The following is a 17,984-nucleotide window of genomic DNA, read 5'->3' on the forward strand; positions in this document are numbered from 1 at the left end:
ACTTGGATCTGAAGCATCCATCATACTTCACATTATTTTCCATATAGTTGTCATTAAATATTCTAGTATCTCATCAACTAAGCTTATGTACTACAGTAATTTCTTGCTTTTCATAGTTCTCTGCATGTCTCTTTCTAATTAGTGCCTAACTTGCCTTTTTGTGCATGGTCTGTGCAAAATGCCTTATGATAACCCATCTTTGTCTTTGATGCTTGCAACCTAATTCATCGCAGCTACGTTGCCTCGAAAAGAAAGTGCTGTCAAACAGGAAACAGAGAGTGAGTATTATTGGGGTATTTACAGGTTTCATCAATGCATGATGGTTCATTTTGAGCAGTCTAGAATTATGAAGGAGAGCTTTTTAACAGATACATTAAACCATCAGTAGGGGGTGGGGTGGGAGATAGTTAATGTCAACTGGCAAGCACAAGGCTGTGGTTTAGAAGCAACCATAGAAAATCTAGCTTCTCAGGTAAGAGAGTTTTGCATGTATTAATGTACATATGTTGACCATAAAAGCTTAGATTAAGACAAAAGACTTGTTTTCATTTGAGACTTGGAAGAAATCAGAGTACATGAAATGTTTTGAAGATGTGACAGTTGTTTTCTGTAAAGATGTGCAAAGTATATTACATATACTGGCTGATTTTCAAAGCAGTTTAAGCGGGCAGGAATTTCTCCAGCCTGCTTAAAGCGCTTCCCGCTGCCTAAGTGGGGATTTTCAGTGGTACTTAACTGGAGAGTGCTGCTGAATATTCTCACAGACCACCCAACCAAAAAGTAGGCAGGGTTATGTGGATACCAGCAATATTCAGTGCCGGTACCCACATAGCCAAATGGCCTAATTTAGGACAGCACTGCTTTTGAGAACACATCGGTGTACGAGTGTCTAGTGTTGGAAGACTCATCCTCAACCCTACTTTTCCTGTTGGCTACCTCATTTTTTTTTTTTACCATTTAGCTCTATTTCTGCAAGAAAGCTACAAAATTGCAAACTCCAAACCTTTGTATTTCAAATAGGCAAAACTCTTTTCTGGACATTGATTCAAGAAGCCAAAACTCCTGAGTAGTTATACAAGTGTGGGTAAGATTTTGCTCTCTTCTCCAAGACAGCAAATATTAAAACTTCTCTGCAAAAAATCTCAAAAGCCTCATCTAGTGGAGAATGATGGACACACCTGGCAAGCAGATCCCTTTCATTGCAACACTGAATCTTCTCAGCCAGGTAGAAGGATGCACCTGGGACACAGATCCCCCCCCCCCCCCCCCCACTTGCCTCACTAGGGATCATTTTCTCTTTCCAAGCAGCTGGACCATGGGCACTTGTTTCTGAGCCCTGGACTCTTCTTCTTTCCTGGATCCTTCAGGCAGATGCTCCAGCCACAGTCCCTTTGGATCTTACTCACCTCTTCAGATAAGCTCACAGCTTGGATTAAGCCTAGCTGGCTTAGGGATAGTGGCACTCCTAGCTGATCTTCCAGGCTGTGCCTGACCCTCTTGGGGCTCTTACAGCCTCAACTACTTCTCTGAGATCCATTGTAGGAAAAGAAAACCTCTGACTTCAGGAAAATTTGGCCTTTTATTCTTCGCTCCAGATTCTCAGAAGACACCCCCCTCCTCTGGGCAGCTGATTAACAGGAAGGCCCATTCTCCATTTCTTTGCAATACAGATGGGTCAGATTAGGAGCAGAGACTCCAAAATGTCCCTCCCTGTGGACTTAGAGGGCACACTGGTGATCCTGCTTCACCCATACACACATGCACAGTTTGCACCTGCCTCAGATCAGATGTAACTTTGCTTGAGAGAATTTGTACATTACTGGGATTTATTTTAGGAGCCAAGATGGATGTTGCCTTTATGAAATATAATCACAGAAACCCAATAAACATAACTGATAATAGCAAAAACGGTTATTCAAAAGATTCTTAAATATAAGTAAAGAGGACTTTCATAGAGCAGTAAACTTTAGCCAATTCATCATAGTTACAGCTCATAAAATTCTTATCATTGGTCCAGTATCCAAAGTGCAGTAATTTAAATTCATGGACGAATGCATTAGCAACTTAGTAGTATCCATCTGTTTTGAGGAAAACATTTTTGGATTATCCCTGATGCAGAGCCCGAGTACTTGAAACATGATCATGTTGGCAGCATTGGTGGGGTGACTTGAATGACTCTCTTGAGTATTCAGCAATATGAAAATTTACAGATAAGCTTTCTTACTTGAATATTCTAAGTAGCTATTTGAATGCAAGTAAAATTATTGCACTTTGTACACTATTAGGCACTGGGAAAACAAAGATGAAGTCACATAAAAGCCCTGTTTTGCTATACCTAGCTAATTTCATTATATCATAGTTAATGCTTCTGCAGTAACTCTTATTTATTTTTTTATTCTTCCTCCAGCAATTAAGATCAAATTTAATTGCATTATGGTCACCATTGTCAAGCATCTCCAGCACCTTTGTCCCTACATAGATGCATTGTACTGACAATTAACATCTATGTAGTACCCCATCTTATCAGTTCCAGGACTTGCTGTGCCATGAAGCAGTCTTTATCACATTTTATTCATATATATTATCTGTCTTATAAACAGCCTTTTCTATCATACTATAAGACAGTTTACAGCATAAATCAAACAATACAGGGCATGTAGTTACTTAACCACATTAGCCTACTTTAGTGTAACATCTATCCTGGAGTAAATGAAATCTCTCATTACTTTTCCAGTTTTGTCTTAATTCTGTTAACTTTTCAATTTGTTTCACCATCCTAGTCAGGTGTAGGCTACTTTTCCCAATCGCACGTGGAATTTCTATCCATTATGATACTACAATGAAATTTTTCTGGTATACTTTTATTGGACGAGTTTCTCTGCCATGCTTATCACCCCACCACCAATCAGATCTTCTTTTTTGTCATTTTACAGTTTATTAAGATTTGACGTACCACCTTGCCTTTTTGGATCTAAGTGGTTTACAATAAACATAGAAATATAGTCAGAAAATCATGATAGGTTAGACCTAACACATTCATTCCAGGGGGAAAAAAAACCCGTAAAAGCAAATAAGCTAAAACAAGCAAGCTTTTTAGCGCAATATGTTTACGTACCCATCAGTATATCTTTGCTCTCCCTCAGACTGAATATCAAAAGCAAATATAAATAAATGAGTCTTTAATAGCATTTTGAATTCTTTTAAATTCATTTCCAATCAAAGTGCAAATAACAAGCGTATATTTATTTATTTTGTGAACCTCAGTGGATAATTACTGAAGGAAAGTGTCTTAACCCAAAAGACCAAGTTACTCCAATATCATCGCTGGTCCAGTTTTTTTTTTTTTTAATTTTCAAGTATGTTTCTTGTTCAAAATCACTTTATAAATTTTCAAATTGTCATTCAACAATGTAAATTGCTAATAATTTCTAAAGCGATAAACTTAGCTTACGTAAACATATTCCATCCTCATTCTTCTTGATCTTTCCGCTGCTTTTGACACTGTCGATCACAGCATACTTCTCGATACCCTGTCCTCACTTGGATTCCAGGGCTCTGTCCTTTCCTGGTTCTCTTCCTACCTCTCCCTCCGCACCTTTAGTGTTCACTCTGGTGGATCCTCTTCTACTTCTATCCCTCTGCCTGTCGGCGTACCTCAGGGTTCTGTTCTTGGTCCCCTCCTCTTTTCTATCTACACTTCTTCCCTTGGTTCATTAATCTCATCCCATGGCTTTTCCTACCATCTCTATGCTGATGACTCCCAAATCTACCTTTCTACCCCTGATATCTCACCTTGCATCCAAACCAAAGTTTCAGCGTGCTTGTCTGACATTGCTGCCTGGATGTCTCAACGCCACCTGAAATTAAATATGACCAAAACCGAGCTTCTCATTTTCCCCCCCAAACCCACCTCCCCGCTCCCCCCGTTTTCTATTTCTGTTGATGGCTCTCTCATTCTCTCTGTCTCCTTAGCTCGAAACCTTAGGGTCATCTTTGACTCTTCATATCCAGCAGACCGCCACAAAACCTGTCGTTTCTTTCTTTACAACATCCGAAAATCCGCCCCTTTCTTTCCGAGCACTCTACCAAAACCCTCATCCACACCCTTGTCACCTCTTGTCTAGACTACTGCAATCTGCTTCTTGCTGGCCTCCCACTTAGTCACCTCTCCCCTCTCCAGTCGGTTCAAAACTCTGCTGCCCGTCTCATCTTCCGCCAGGGTCGCTTTACTCATACTACCCCTCTCCTCAAGACCCTTCACTGGCTCCCTATCCGTTTTCGCATCCTGTTCAAACTTCTTCTACTAACCTATAAATGTATTCACTCTGCTGCTCCCCAGTATCTCTCCACACTCGTCCTTCCCTACACCCCTTCCCGTGTACTTCGTTCCATGGATAAATCCTTCTTATCTGTTCCCTTCTCCACTACTGCCAACTCCAGACTTCGCGCCTTGTGTCTCGCTGCACCCTACGCCTGGAATAAACTTCCTGAGCCCCTACGTCTTGCCCATCCTTGGCCACCTTTAAATCTAGACTGAAAGCCCACCTCTTTAACATTGCTTTTGACTCGTAACCAATTGTAACCACTCGCCTCCACCTACCCTCCTCTCTTCCTTCCCGTTCACATTAATCGATTTGATTTGCTTACTTTATTTATTTTTTGTCTATTAGATTGTAAGCTCCTTGAGCAGGGACTGTCTTTCTTCTATGTTTGTGCAGCGCTGCGTATGCCTTGTAGCGCTATAGAAATGCTAAATAGTAATAGTAGTAGTAGTAGTTACTGTGAGCTCCGGGGATTCTTATTGCACGTATTGTTTTTAAAGATTATTCCAGAGGGCAGGAGCCATTAGATAATGTCTTTCTACTAGATCTCTGAGATGTCTGATGAATTTATCTACATTTAGGACTCCTTTTAAGAAACTATGGTAAGTACTAGCACATGCTTACCACAGCTTAAAAGGGCTTATCATGGGACATACTGAGGCAAGTCCTAAATGTGTGCATGCACAAACCGTGTGCTTAAAAAAAAAATATTTTTCTGGGAAGGAGAGTATCGGGGGGGGGGGGGGGGGGGCGGCGAGTGGACGTATCTGTCCTAATCAGCATTTCTACATTGCCATGTACTAACTGATTAGCGGGTGAGCCCTTACACCTATAACATAGGTGGCAGTAAAGGCTCATGCACTAATTTTTGGTAATGGCTGCACACTAATGGCAGCATTAGCATTAATTCAGAAAATGGAAAATCGGCTGTTTTGTGGCAGAGGTAAATATGGCCTTAGCACACAAGAATGCGTAAGGGCACGTTCTACCATAGCTTTGTAAGAGGACCCTTTAGTGCCATACATAGTAACATGGTAAATGATTGCAAATAAAGATCTGAACGGTTCATCCAGTCTGACCAGCAGTAACACTCATTATCAAGTCATGATTAAACAAACAATGAAGGTGATATAAAACGCTTGATCATTGTCTCTTTTTGGCATTTCTGGGACATAGACCATAGAAGTTCGCCTGGACTTGTCTTTAGGTTCCAACTACTGAAGTTGCTATCGAAGCCCATTCCAGGCTATCCAAATTCATCTTGTCATTTGTGGGATACAGACCGTAAAAGTCTGTGCGGCACTGTCCTTGCATTCCAAATTACTGGAGTTTTTTTTTTTTCAAAGCCCTCTCAAGCCTATCCTAAACCGGATTGCCATAGACAGGATCCCAGACTGTACAAGCTTGCCCAGCCCCGGCCTTAGTTCTTCATCTAAGCGACACTTGACATACAAACACAGATACCACCATTTAAGTTCTTTTTTTTTTTTTTAATACCATTTGTTTTCCAATTAGAGATTCTCTGTGTTCATTCCATGCCTTTTTGAATTCCACCACAGTATCTTTTTTCTTTACCACCTCCCTCAGGAGGGCATTCCACGCATCAGCCACCCTCTCCGTGAAATAGAATGTCCTAACATTACTCCTAAGTCTACCACCCCACAACCTCCATTCATGTCCTCTAGTTTTACCGTTTTCCCTTCCTTGGAAAATGTGTTTCTATCTTAATACCTTTCAGTATTTAAATGTCTGTATCATGTTTCCCCTGTCCCTCCTCCTCCTCTAGGGTACATATATTTAGGTCTTCCTGTCTCTTCTCATACATCTTTTGGTGCAAGCCACATACCATTTTTGTCACTTTCCTCTGGACCGCTTCAAGTCTTTTTACATCCTTAGCAAGATACGGCCTCCAAAACTGAGCATAATACTTCAAGTGGGGTCTCACCAATGACTTGTACAGAGGCACCAACACTTCCATTCTTCTGCTAGATGCACCTCTCTATACAGCCTAGCATCCTGTCTACAACTACTGTTTTATCACACTGTTTCTTTGCCTTCAGATCCTCGGATACTATCACCCCCAAGGTTCCTCTCCCTGTCTGTGCATATCAGCCTTTCCTTCAGCAACGCTTCCATTACTTTTCCAATAACCGAAGTGAGGCTTACTGGCTTGTAGTTTCCAGCTTCTTCTCTGTCACCACTTTTGTGAAGAGGGACCACTTCTAACTCTCCAGTTTTATTGTTCAGACTGCTGGCACACGTCTGAATGCGTGATTTTTATTTCTATTCAAAATCAACTTCAGAATTGCTTGAGGTAAATTGGAGTCATAGCTGTCTTTATTTAATCTGTCCTTTCTATCTTTGATTTTTCCATACACTTTTGGAATACACTGTTTTAGCAGTATTCTTTGAAGATACATTACTCCAAGTTATATTTTATCTCATGATCTAATTTAGAGCACTCTGTATCCCCCATAAATTTCCCCACTTCCTAATCCATATAAAGCTCTTGCCCCTCTGTACCATCATCTTATCCATGCATTGAGACTCTAGATCTCAGCCTACCTTTGGCATCCTATGTGTGGAACTGGTAGCAATTCTGAGACTGCTTCCCTGGAGGATCTGGATTTGTGTTCCTGCCTAGAAGCCTAAATTTTGGATTCTGGAACATCCTTCATGCTCCTTCCTATATCATTGGTACCCACGTGTACCACCACAGCTGGTTCTCCCCAGCTCTTTCTAAAATCCTATTTAGATGATGGCATGAGGTCCACTACCTTCTTACCAGGCAAGCAAGTTATAGCTACCTGTTCCCCAGCTATCTATCACCTAGAGTTGCTAACATGCACTAAAACCTTTAATGGACATTATTTTACTACAATCCTCATTTATGCATTAGGACATAGTTATTAATAATGCATGTAACTGTGCTAGCATAATAGCTATATATTACTATAAAGAAGCAATAATGCTAAAAAATTATTTTTTGTTACATTTGTACCCTGCGCTTTCCCACTCATGGCAGGCTCAATGCGGCTTACATGGGGCAATGGAGGGTTAAGTGACTTGCCCAGAGTCACAAGGAGCTGCCTGTGCCTAAAGTGGGAATCGAACTCAGTTTCTCAGTTCCCCAGGACCAAAGTCCACCACCCTAACCACTAGGCTACTCCTCCACTGATAACTTCAGTGAAGTAAACAAATACATATTGAAAATATGCCAGCAGGAAGTGGTTTCCTGCTTTCTCTGACTGTTTAGTAGTTAAGGAAGAGGATACCAAGAATCACCAGTTTGGTACCAGTGAAGAAGAGCTGAGAGACAAGAGGAGATTATTGGCCTACTGCAGTTTTTGTCCCATCTGTGTGCTTAACTAGTTTCCCTTTAAGCTTCTGTTTTTTTCAAACACTAGCTATAAGAAAGAAGAAACTGAATTTTATGAGACTGTGAGCATCACTAATAAGAATGGCACGTCTTCATTAAGCTATTTTCATCACAGATCATTATTTTTTGTTTGGTATAGGCCATTTTCATGGCCTATACCAAACCTACTGTCTAGTTCTATATGTTGCATTTTCCATTGCAAATAATGGTAAGGTGCATTTGTTTCTTTGCATAGGTAGGGGAGAATGCACTATTTGTACTCTGAAATGTATTTTGGTGTCTTACATGGTTTCATCGTCTCACAGGTCTTCATGGAAGCTCTGGAAAATTAACAGGGTCTACATCCAGCCTCAATAAACTCTCAGTTCAAAGCTCAGGGAGTCGCAGGTCTCAGTCATCATCACTGCTGGATATGGGAAACATGTCAGCCTCAGACCTTGATGTGGCTGATAGAACCAAATTTGATAAGGTAAAATAAAATGCATTAAAATATTGTAGTATTTAATATTTGTAATGATCTTAAACTGTATATAGCTAAGTGTACAAGCTGACAAACATTTTGGTTTTAAATATGAATGTGCTTAAGGCATTTCTTATGTCTACGTTTAAGTTGATTTGCATATGCCTTGTTAACCAGTAATCCCAGCTGGTGTGCAGCTTTATTGAAGGACTGTTGTACAGTGGTTTTTGCAAAGTTTCATAATGTAAACAGTAATATATGATAAATAATGCTTGTTTTTGCACCAGTATAGAAAGGAATTAGAATATCTAAAGGATACCATGCAAAGGTATGGGGAACTTGAATCTACCATACAAGTTGGAGCATGCCAGCTGCTGGGTTAACTAACTGTAAGATTATTCTAAAATTCTTCCAATTAGTTCTTCTCAAGCAGCTAGTTGAGGGGCTCTCTTAAGATGAGATAGTATAAGACTACTACTGAACTATGATAGGAAATAACATGGAGTTCGTTCATCACCATACTGTGTGGTTCAATATAAATACTGGATCCGAACCAACACATACTAGAAGAAGGGTCCCAGATTTTAGAAGATCTCTTTAAGAAAACAAATAACTTATACTAAAGAAATCTGGTCAGAAATAACTGATCTAAGAGATCTAGAGGTGTACACAGAATTAAAGGAGTGTTGAAATGACGACAATTTTTTGTGCCAGGTATATTGGCAGCAAGAGAGAGGATTAAATGACTTCTGGATTCACCAAAGAGATAAGAGAGAAAAGTGAGAGCAAAAAGAATAGCATTTATGAAATAGACCCAAAGAATGAGGTCAGGCAAAAACTAGGTGAAATAAAAGGTAAGAAAGTCAGTTAGTTAGACAGAGGCTCAGACAGAGTATAGTCAACCCAATCAGTGTAAGCAGAGAATAAAAATTGTTTCAAATAGATAAAGGAAAAGAGAGAGACTAACTGGGAAATAAAATCAAAAGTGGAAAAAAGGGAATGGTTCTAGGGAAAAGGAGAATTACTACTACTACTATTTAGCATTTCTATAGCGCTACAAGGCATACGCAGCGCTGCACAAACATAGAAGAAAGACAGTCCCTGCTCAAAGAGCTTACAATCTAATAGACAAAAATAAATAAAGTAAGCAAATCAAATCAATTAATGTGAACGGGAAGGAAGAGAGGAGGGTAGGTGGAGGCGAGTGGTTACAAGTGGTTACGAGTCAAAAGCAATGTTAAAGAGGTGGGCTTTCAGTCTAGATTTAAAAGTGGCCAAGGATGGGGCAAGACGTAGGGGCTCAGGAAGTTTATTCCAGGCGTAGGGTGCAGCGAGACAAAAGGCGCGAAGTCTGGAGTTGGCAGTAGTGGAGAAGGGAACAGATAAGAAGGATTTATCCATGGAGCGGAGTGCACGGGAAGGGGTGTAGGGAAGGACGAGTGTGGAGAGATACTGGGGAGCAGCAGAGTGAATACATTTATAGGTTAGTAGAAGAAGTTTGAACAGGATGCGAAAACGGATAGGGAGCCAGTGAAGGGTCTTGAGGAGAGGGGTAGTATGAGTAAAGCGATCCTGGCGGAAGACGAGACGGGCAGCAGAGTTTTGAACCGACTGGAGAGGGGAGAGGTGACTAAGTGGGAGGCCAGCAAGAAGCAGATTGCAGTAGTCTAATCGAGAGGTGACAAGGGTGTGGATGAGGATTTTGGTAGAGTGCTCGGAAAGAAAGGGGCGGATTTTACGGATGTTGTAAAGAAAGAAACGACAGGTCTTGGCAATCTGCTGGATATGAGCAGAGAAGGAGAGAGAAGAGTCAAAGATGACCCCAAGGTTTCGAGCTGAGGAGACAGGGAGAATGAGAGAGCCATCAACAGAAATAGAAAACGGGGGGAGCGGGGAGGTGGGTTTGGGGGGAAAAATGAGAAGCTCGGTTTTGGTCATGTTTAATTTCAGGTGGCGTTGAGACATCCAGACAGCAATGTCAGACAAGCACGCTGAAACTTTGGTTTGGATGCAAGGTGAGATATCAGGGGTAGAAAGGTAGATTTGGGAGTCATCAGCATAGAATCATGTGAAAGCAAATTTCTTAAATACTTAAGCTCAATATTCATGCTAGCATAGAGGGTGATGGTCATAAAGGAATGGAGGGTAAGCATATTACCATTTGCTGAGACAGTATTGTTCAAAGTACTGGCACAGTTGAAAGTAAATAAAGCTATAGGACCTGATGGGATATATCCCATGATATCAAAGTTGCTAGGGTGCTGACTGAATTCCTCACAGTTATGTTTAGCTCACTGCTTGAAACAGGAGAGGTTGCAAGAGACTGGAGAACATAGCCAGATGGGTGGGAGCAAGGAGGAAGCATAAAACTACAGACTTGTTAGTTTAATATTAGTTGTAGTCAAGACATTGAAAGTACTAGTGAAGAATAGAATAGTGCAGTATCTTGGAATTTGTGATTACAGGATCATATGTTTCACCCTAGGGTAAATTGGATTTCTTTTATTCGAGGTGAGTAGAGAAGGAAGTGCAGTAGATGTGGCTTATTTGGATTTCAGTAAAGCCTTTGACACTGGCCCAATATAGATTTGTGAGCTAGCTAACCAGACTGAAATTTAAAGGAAAAATATAGAAACAATGAAAAGCTAGTTGAGCAAGAAGAAGTGGTAGTTGGCAGGCTCTGCTAGGTCAAAGGGAAATGACCAGTGGGGTACTACATAAGTACATAAGTAATGCCACACTGGGAAAAGACCAAGGGTCCATCGAACCCAGCATCCTGTCCACGACAGCGGCCAATCCAGGCCAAGGGCACCTGGCGAGCTTCCCAGACGTACAAACATTCTAGTGCTGGTCCTTATCCTCTTCAAACTCCTATAGATGATTTCAAGGAAGGACTAGAACATAAAGCATGTCCATGTGCAACTGAGTAAACCTGACAGAAAATAGGTAAATAAGCTGAAAAAACAACTTCAGAATATTAGAGTTTGGATTACATAGCTTGCCATGGGAAGGATGCATGAGAACACAGGTCTCTTCATATTTTCTTGTTCTTTAATTTAATGATTTTGGAGAACCCAGAGGTTTAAAGAAGATTTTTAAATATCAGCAGAAAGCACCCTAGACTTGCTGGGAAATTCTAGAAGGTGATTGAAGAATGGCAAAGATTAACCCCAAAGTACTAGGCTGCAAAGTGATGCATGAGCAAATATTGGCCTTAGCTGCTGCCCACAACAAGTATTGTCTAGAGTTACTAACATATGTTAACTTCCATTAACACACATTAGTTTTCTGCAGTTCTCATTTTATGCAGTGGGACCTAGTCACTAATAATGCACCCTAACTCCCTGATTCTATAAAAGTTTTCAAAAATTGTGTGTGCAAATTTAGACATGTCCCTGATTTGTGCACCAAAGAACAAAGCAGGGTATCCCTCTACGACGACAAATCACAGCAGGCAAAAGTAGATGCTGACCAAAGACGAATCACCACTGGAGATATATTCCAACAGACTTTTATCGATTAAAATAAAGAAAGGACCCGACACGGGCCGTGTTTCGACGCATGCAAGCGTCTACATCAGGGGTCAAACAGTAAGCTCTACAGGTAAAAAATAATAATGAAATAATAGTAATTGAAAATGGTGAATAAACATGTATGGCAGCCATACATGTTCATTCACCGTTTTCATTTATTATTATTTCATTATTATTTTTTACCTGTAGAGCTTACTGTTTGACCCCTGATGTAGACGCTTGCATGCGTCGAAACACGGCCCGTGTCGGGTCCTTTTATATTTTGCATTTTTGTACACTGCCATACATGTTTATTCACCATTTTCATTTATTATTTCATTATTATTTTTTTACCTGTAGAGCTTACTGTTTGACCCCTGATGTAGACGCTTGCATGCGTCGAAACACGGCCTGTGTCAGGTCCTTTCTTTATTTTCACCAATAAAAGACTGTTGGATTATATCTCCAGTGGTGATTCGTCTTTATCAGCCTAATTCGTGCACACAATTTAATAGAATAACGAGCCAATAGGTGCCAATTATGGGCACTAATTAGATTTAATTAGAACTTGTGTAAAGTTATTTGTGGGATCCGTGCCTAAAATTTGCACGCGGCCCAAAATAGAAGGTGCGGAAATGGGAGGGTCATGGACCTTTTGAGGCAGATTGGGGGTCTGGTTTTGAGTTAGGCGTGTAATTTTAGAATACCAGTGCTCTTTATGTAAATTTAGACGCGGGCCTTTGCAACATATTTATGTTGGTGCAAATGGTGGTGCCTAAATTTAAGCGCACCCTCTCCACTTAAGCATTAATTCTATAAACCACACTGAATTTTAGGCGCAGCTTATAGAATACCACTTGTGTAGGATTTTTTTTAGGCACCATATATAGAATCTAGCGCTGAATGGGTTAGGGCTCATTATAATTTTAGCTGTATGGGTTTTTTTAGAAGCAGAAAAGACAAACTTTGGTGATAGGTATTAGTGGTCCAAAACTCTAGACCTAAGCTAATTCAGCTATTTTTGTGTGTGTGCCACAGTGAAATTGACACACTGTGAGGCACAGTCAGGCAGCGAGGAGTTCTTACATTACCAGAGATACTTCATGTTAAAGGCTAATCACCTTTCCAGATATTTGAGAGTAATTTTACAAGGGGACACTTAGTTTGAGGGTAATTAGCACCTATGTAGCTGCTATTTTCTGAAGACACGTAAGCGGCAGGAATCTTGCCTACATTGCATATGTGAACATTTTACACCTGCTTGAGAACAGGTGTAAATATCCATGCTTAGATTATTTAAATAAGCACATAAATGAGTGTATTTATGATCTATGTGTACTTGCAAACTCCACCCCTGTACACATCTACTGGCAAAGTATGTGCTATCATGTCAACGTATGTACTTTCACGATGGTCAGAATTTGAATATAGGTCATTTCTGTGGCAACGTACATGAGAAAATTACTTCTTAAAATTGTCCACTGTATGGCTAGTTATACTGGCTATATGGTCAGTGAGTCCTAAACTGAGCTGGAAATCTGAGCAGCTAAAGGGGTTTGTGGCTATTACTTATGCTTGGAAGCAGGGGCTGACTCTGGCCGTCACTTCTAAGCTTCATCATCTTATCTGTTGTTTGTTTTGTGTATAAGCACCAAAGGAATCAAGGGATGCACAGGCAATAGAAGCTGTGTCCAGTTGTAGCTGAGAGTGGCAGCTGAATGAGTCACAAAGGTCCCATAGTTTTTGCATCATGGGTTTTCATTTAGTTTATTTGATAGAAGTAAGGGATTAGGTCAAAAGAGGACAGGAATTGGGGAAATCATTTGTAACTGGGAAATGTTAAAGGTTTTATTGAGGAGGGAAGGAAAGGTTTTGAATGGTGGTTTCATTTGTAAACAACTTCAGTTGTTTTCTTTAGCATGTGGGTGGTATATGAAAACAAGTATCTATAAATAAACATTAGTTTTCAGCATTAGGCACCTAACTTTGGATCCTAATTATACTGAAATGAATAGTAGACCTGAATGTAGGTGAAGTTTTAGAAACTTAGGGCTCCTTTTACTAAGTGGTGGTAAGCCCAACACAGGCTTACTGCTCGTTATACAGGTAGTACCGCCAGGCTACCGCTGCAGCCTGGCAGTACTTCCCACCCCTAGCACGCCATCATTTCCGGCGCTACAAAATTTTTTAAATTTTTGTAGCACTGGAGTGTACCCAGTGGTAATGGGGCAGTACCGTGTGCTGCTTGGTTACCACTGGGTTAACACGGGAGCCCTTACTGCCACCTCAATGGGTGGCAGTAATGGCTCCCTCTCCCCCTCGAAATGGCCACGCGGCAAGTGCTTTACTTGCCACACGGCCATTTCCTTCAGGAAGGTGAGACGTCCCTTTTACCAGCTGCGGTAAAAGGGGGCCGTAGGGATCCTTCTACTAAGCTGCAGTATAAAGTGGCCTTAGCGCTCCATTACGCTGTTTTTTTGTTTTCACATGTGTTAAAACCATTTTTCCACAGCCGGAAAATGACATTTTTTTTTCAGTAATGGCCATGCACTAATGTTACCATTAATGTGCGACCATTAAAACAAAAAAATTACCATAGGAGCACTTAGGGCCCTGTTTATTAAGATGCACTGTAGGTGTGCTAGTGTTTTTAGCGTGTGCTAACGCTACAGACACCTATATATTCCTATGGGTGTGTCTAGCATTAGTGCATGCTAAAAACGCTAGCGCATCTTAGTAAACAGGGCCTTTAGACACCTGTTTTGTAGTAAGGGCTCCCACCATAATCCTGCACTACTCAGTGCGCTAATTAGTTCTGGAACGCCCCTCTACACCTAGATACGACCCCTCGCAAAAATAAAAATATTTTTTAGCATGTGGGTAGCGCGCACCAATTGGTTACCTACCACAGGATGCCTGAGCGTGTCCTGCAATAAACTCTTTTAAGCTGTGGTAGGTGTGCACTAGCGTTTACCTTAGCTTAGTAAAAGGACCCATTCAAGAACAATTTTTAAAAGCCATTTCTTCAGGTAAACCACTACTTTGACAGCAATAAGCTTTTATAAAATTAACCCTCCTGACCTGTATGCAAAGTTACACGCTTATAGTCTTTAAGGAGTGGAGGAGTAGCCTAATGGTTAGTGCTGTGGGCTTTGATCCTGGCAACTTGGGTTTGATTCCCACTGCAGCTCCTTGTGACCATGGGCAAGTCACTTAACCCTCCATTGCCCCAGGTACAAAAAAACTTAGATTGTGAGCCCCCTAGGGACAGAGAAAGTACCTGTATATAATGTTTACAGTACTGCATACACCTAGTAGTAGTAAGCATGCAACTTTATCAGAATTGAGTGCAGGCACTTCCAGAAGTGAGTTGGTTGGGGGGTTAGCTTTTACATTCAGACTTCTAAAAATATTCACATCAAACTTAGTGTGTGAAAGAAGTGCAAATGTAAGCACATAAAATCCTAGGAGCATTTAATTTAGAATTTGAGTAGACATCACTTTTTAAAACTGTAAGACTAAGAAAAATATTTTTAGGTATATCGCTTGGCCCTGGCAGCTAAAGCAGGGAATATTCAAAATGATTAAAGTTGTTGGGAGAGGCTCCTGCCCGTTTAAATCACTTGTCTATGGCTAACCGTTGATACTCAGCAGTACTTAACCGGTTAGCTCAAAATCTTTTGCTTATAGCTAGCCTAGGCTGAACCTAGTGACAATCACCCACTTGTGAGGACTGGTATCCTGTCCTTGGAGATCCTTTGTTACAGGTGAGCTACTTCATGGAAGCCAACCACTTTCTAGGTTCTAGAAGCTTTTATGTATAAATTCATGGTCTTAAATTGATATCCCCAAAAGCATGAAGCCAAATATTGAATGGATTTCAAGTTACAAATTGTAGAGTACAATAGACCTTTAGGGACTCAGGGATTGGGTGGGTAGGGGCAGAAGTCTTAACAGGGATGGTGGAGTTTAATAGTTTAATGAGTAGGTGCAGGGTCATAAAAGTCAAGACCCTTCATTGGTTAATAGGCTTTTCATACTATTTTGTATATTTTGGGGATGGAGAAGATTGATATCGTATTTTTCTAAGCATGTGTTCATGGCTACCTATTGTATAAATCTCAGTTATTTCTAATAAACAAAATTTAACTTTAAAAAAAGGCATGGCCTTAAGCCCATGAGATTTTTGGATATTGGGCAAGATTCTATATATTGTACCAAAACAAATACACTTAAATTTCCACACGGTTTATAGATTACACCAACAACACAACAAAATTTAGTCACGGGCAGTTACACCAAGTAAAACTTGGTGTAAATGCAAACACCTAAATTAGGCACAGACCGGGTGTATTCTATAACAATGTACATAGATTTTAGAAACACCCATGGCCACACCCCCTTTTCATCTATGCGATTTAGAATTTACACACATCATGTTACAGAATACGTTTAGACAGTTGTGCATGTAAATTCTAATTAATGCCAATGTCAGTAATTGTTGGCAATTATCAGAGTTGATTGGCTTGTTAACTAAGTTGCACACACAAATCCAGAATACAACCGGATTTGCGCACGCAGCTTAAAATCCAGGGGAATATGTGTGTGTATGTATGTATGTATAACTATATTAAGAAGAAATAATTTCTATAAGAGTGCTACATAATTGTATGTATTTCTTTTTCAGATCTTTGAACAAGTTTTAAGTGAACTGGAGCCCCTTTGTCTGGCAGAGCAAGATTTCATAATTAAATTTTTCAAGCTGCCTCAGCATCAAAATTTACTTGGAACTACAGCGGTACGTCCCAGCTTCCTGTTCCATAAAGCTCAGCTATCATATTCTATGAATATTGATGCTTGAAGCTTTTTTTTTTTTTTTCACTGTTTGCCCCATCATCTTCAATTGGACACATGGTAACTGCTGGCGCCAATGAATTTACCACAGAGTTATGATAAAATCATTTATAACCATCTGGACAAAAAAAATGAATGGACATGTTCTGTAAATTATTTAATCATTAGCCATGTTGTGGCTGTGTAAGATAGATAATGGGGAGTAGATCTTTTATAGAAGCATATTGAGTTTACATCATACTTTTAATGTGTTTTCTCAGTACTGAATACTGGGTAAGCAGTTAGAATTGGCTTTTCTATTACACTGTGAAAAGTACGAAGAAAATATATATTTTGTGTTGTCCCTGCTCTTTCACCCCTTCCCCCATTCTCAGGTTATGCTGTCTTCAGTATATGTTAGTCCATGGCAAGCATGCCTTTCTCCTAGCTTTTATTTTTCTGAGTGAGCACAGCAGATCTGGAAGGAATTAGAACCCAGTTAAGAACACTTATGATCTCTAGCCCAGTCCATTGTACCAATTTATTGTATATGATCATATCCAGACCAGGGCTTAATTCAGTACCATCATTTTTCAGATCATTTTAAAGAGAGTTAAGATTATTGATCTAGTAATGCTCTTATGACAGAAAAATACCTGGATGATGGACAAGGTCATGGATTGTTTTGTCTTTAAACCCACAGAAAGCCAATTACTGGTAACAGCTTAAAATCAGACTTTTGATCAATTCATTTTTAAGAATACAACAGAATATATAAGTAACTGTGCCCTAAGGAGGAGTTAAGATAGCAGTTGAATATTCCTGCATCTTATTAATCTAAGAGAGCCAAATCCTTGCTTTTATTGTTGTGCTAAAACACTAAAGTAACTCTTACAGGTTGACACAGTTGAAATGGATGGAGGAGTTTCATCCCGACCACTCACTCCTGGTGGACAGCTGTCAATATCATCAGAGTATGTACCTCTCTTGTAAACTGTTACCATGTTCATCCTCAGTCTTGAAAAGTTATTGCAGTTTTTTGTAGCTGATGAAACAATTGACACCCAGTGTGGTGCCCACATTAGTCCAGTTGTATTTATTACTGCTAGTTGATTTTTGTCTAGAAACTGTTGAAGCATTTATTGGAGGATCAGCAGAGTTTGTCAGAGACCAGAAACAAAAGTAGTTCAGTCAGGCATAGTAATCGAAAAAAGAGTTATGCAGTTGATCAGTGTTCTGCCTGCAGTTAAGGAAAGAGGGGAAATGTTAATTGTCCCTTCATACCAGTGTTATTTTTTTTTCTTTTTGAAGCTGGAGCTTTCTGCATGGATGCTATATCATTTTACATAATAATAAGTTTTCCTCAGGCTTTCCATTTTATGCTTTTCTACAAATAGAATGTTGTAAAGAGTTACATAAGAGAAATTTGTGTCTGTCCATCTCTAGGTACAATAACACTTTATCAAAGGGACAAAAAT

At 40.1% G+C, this 17,984-nt stretch overlaps 1 protein-coding gene across 2 annotated transcripts in view; it reads left to right on the forward strand.

Moving 5' to 3' along the window:
* EXOC1 (exocyst complex component 1) overlaps positions 1-17,984 on the forward strand; it is a 163,332-nt gene that overhangs the window by 97,204 nt on the left and 48,144 nt on the right. Inside the window, exons 11-14 of one of the 2 annotated variants that reach the window (XM_030191403.1) lie at positions 234-278; positions 8,007-8,170; positions 16,361-16,471; positions 17,404-17,480. In XM_030191403.1, coding sequence (XP_030047263.1) covers positions 234-278; positions 8,007-8,170; positions 16,361-16,471; positions 17,404-17,480 — 397 coding nt within the window. The remainder of the gene's footprint in view (positions 1-233; positions 279-8,006; positions 8,171-16,360; positions 16,472-17,403; positions 17,481-17,984) is intronic. The other variant, XM_030191404.1, reaches the window with a different exon arrangement.

Source organism: Microcaecilia unicolor, chromosome 2 (genome assembly GCF_901765095.1).
Source record: "Microcaecilia unicolor chromosome 2, aMicUni1.1, whole genome shotgun sequence".
NCBI lineage: Eukaryota > Metazoa > Chordata > Amphibia > Gymnophiona > Siphonopidae > Microcaecilia > Microcaecilia unicolor.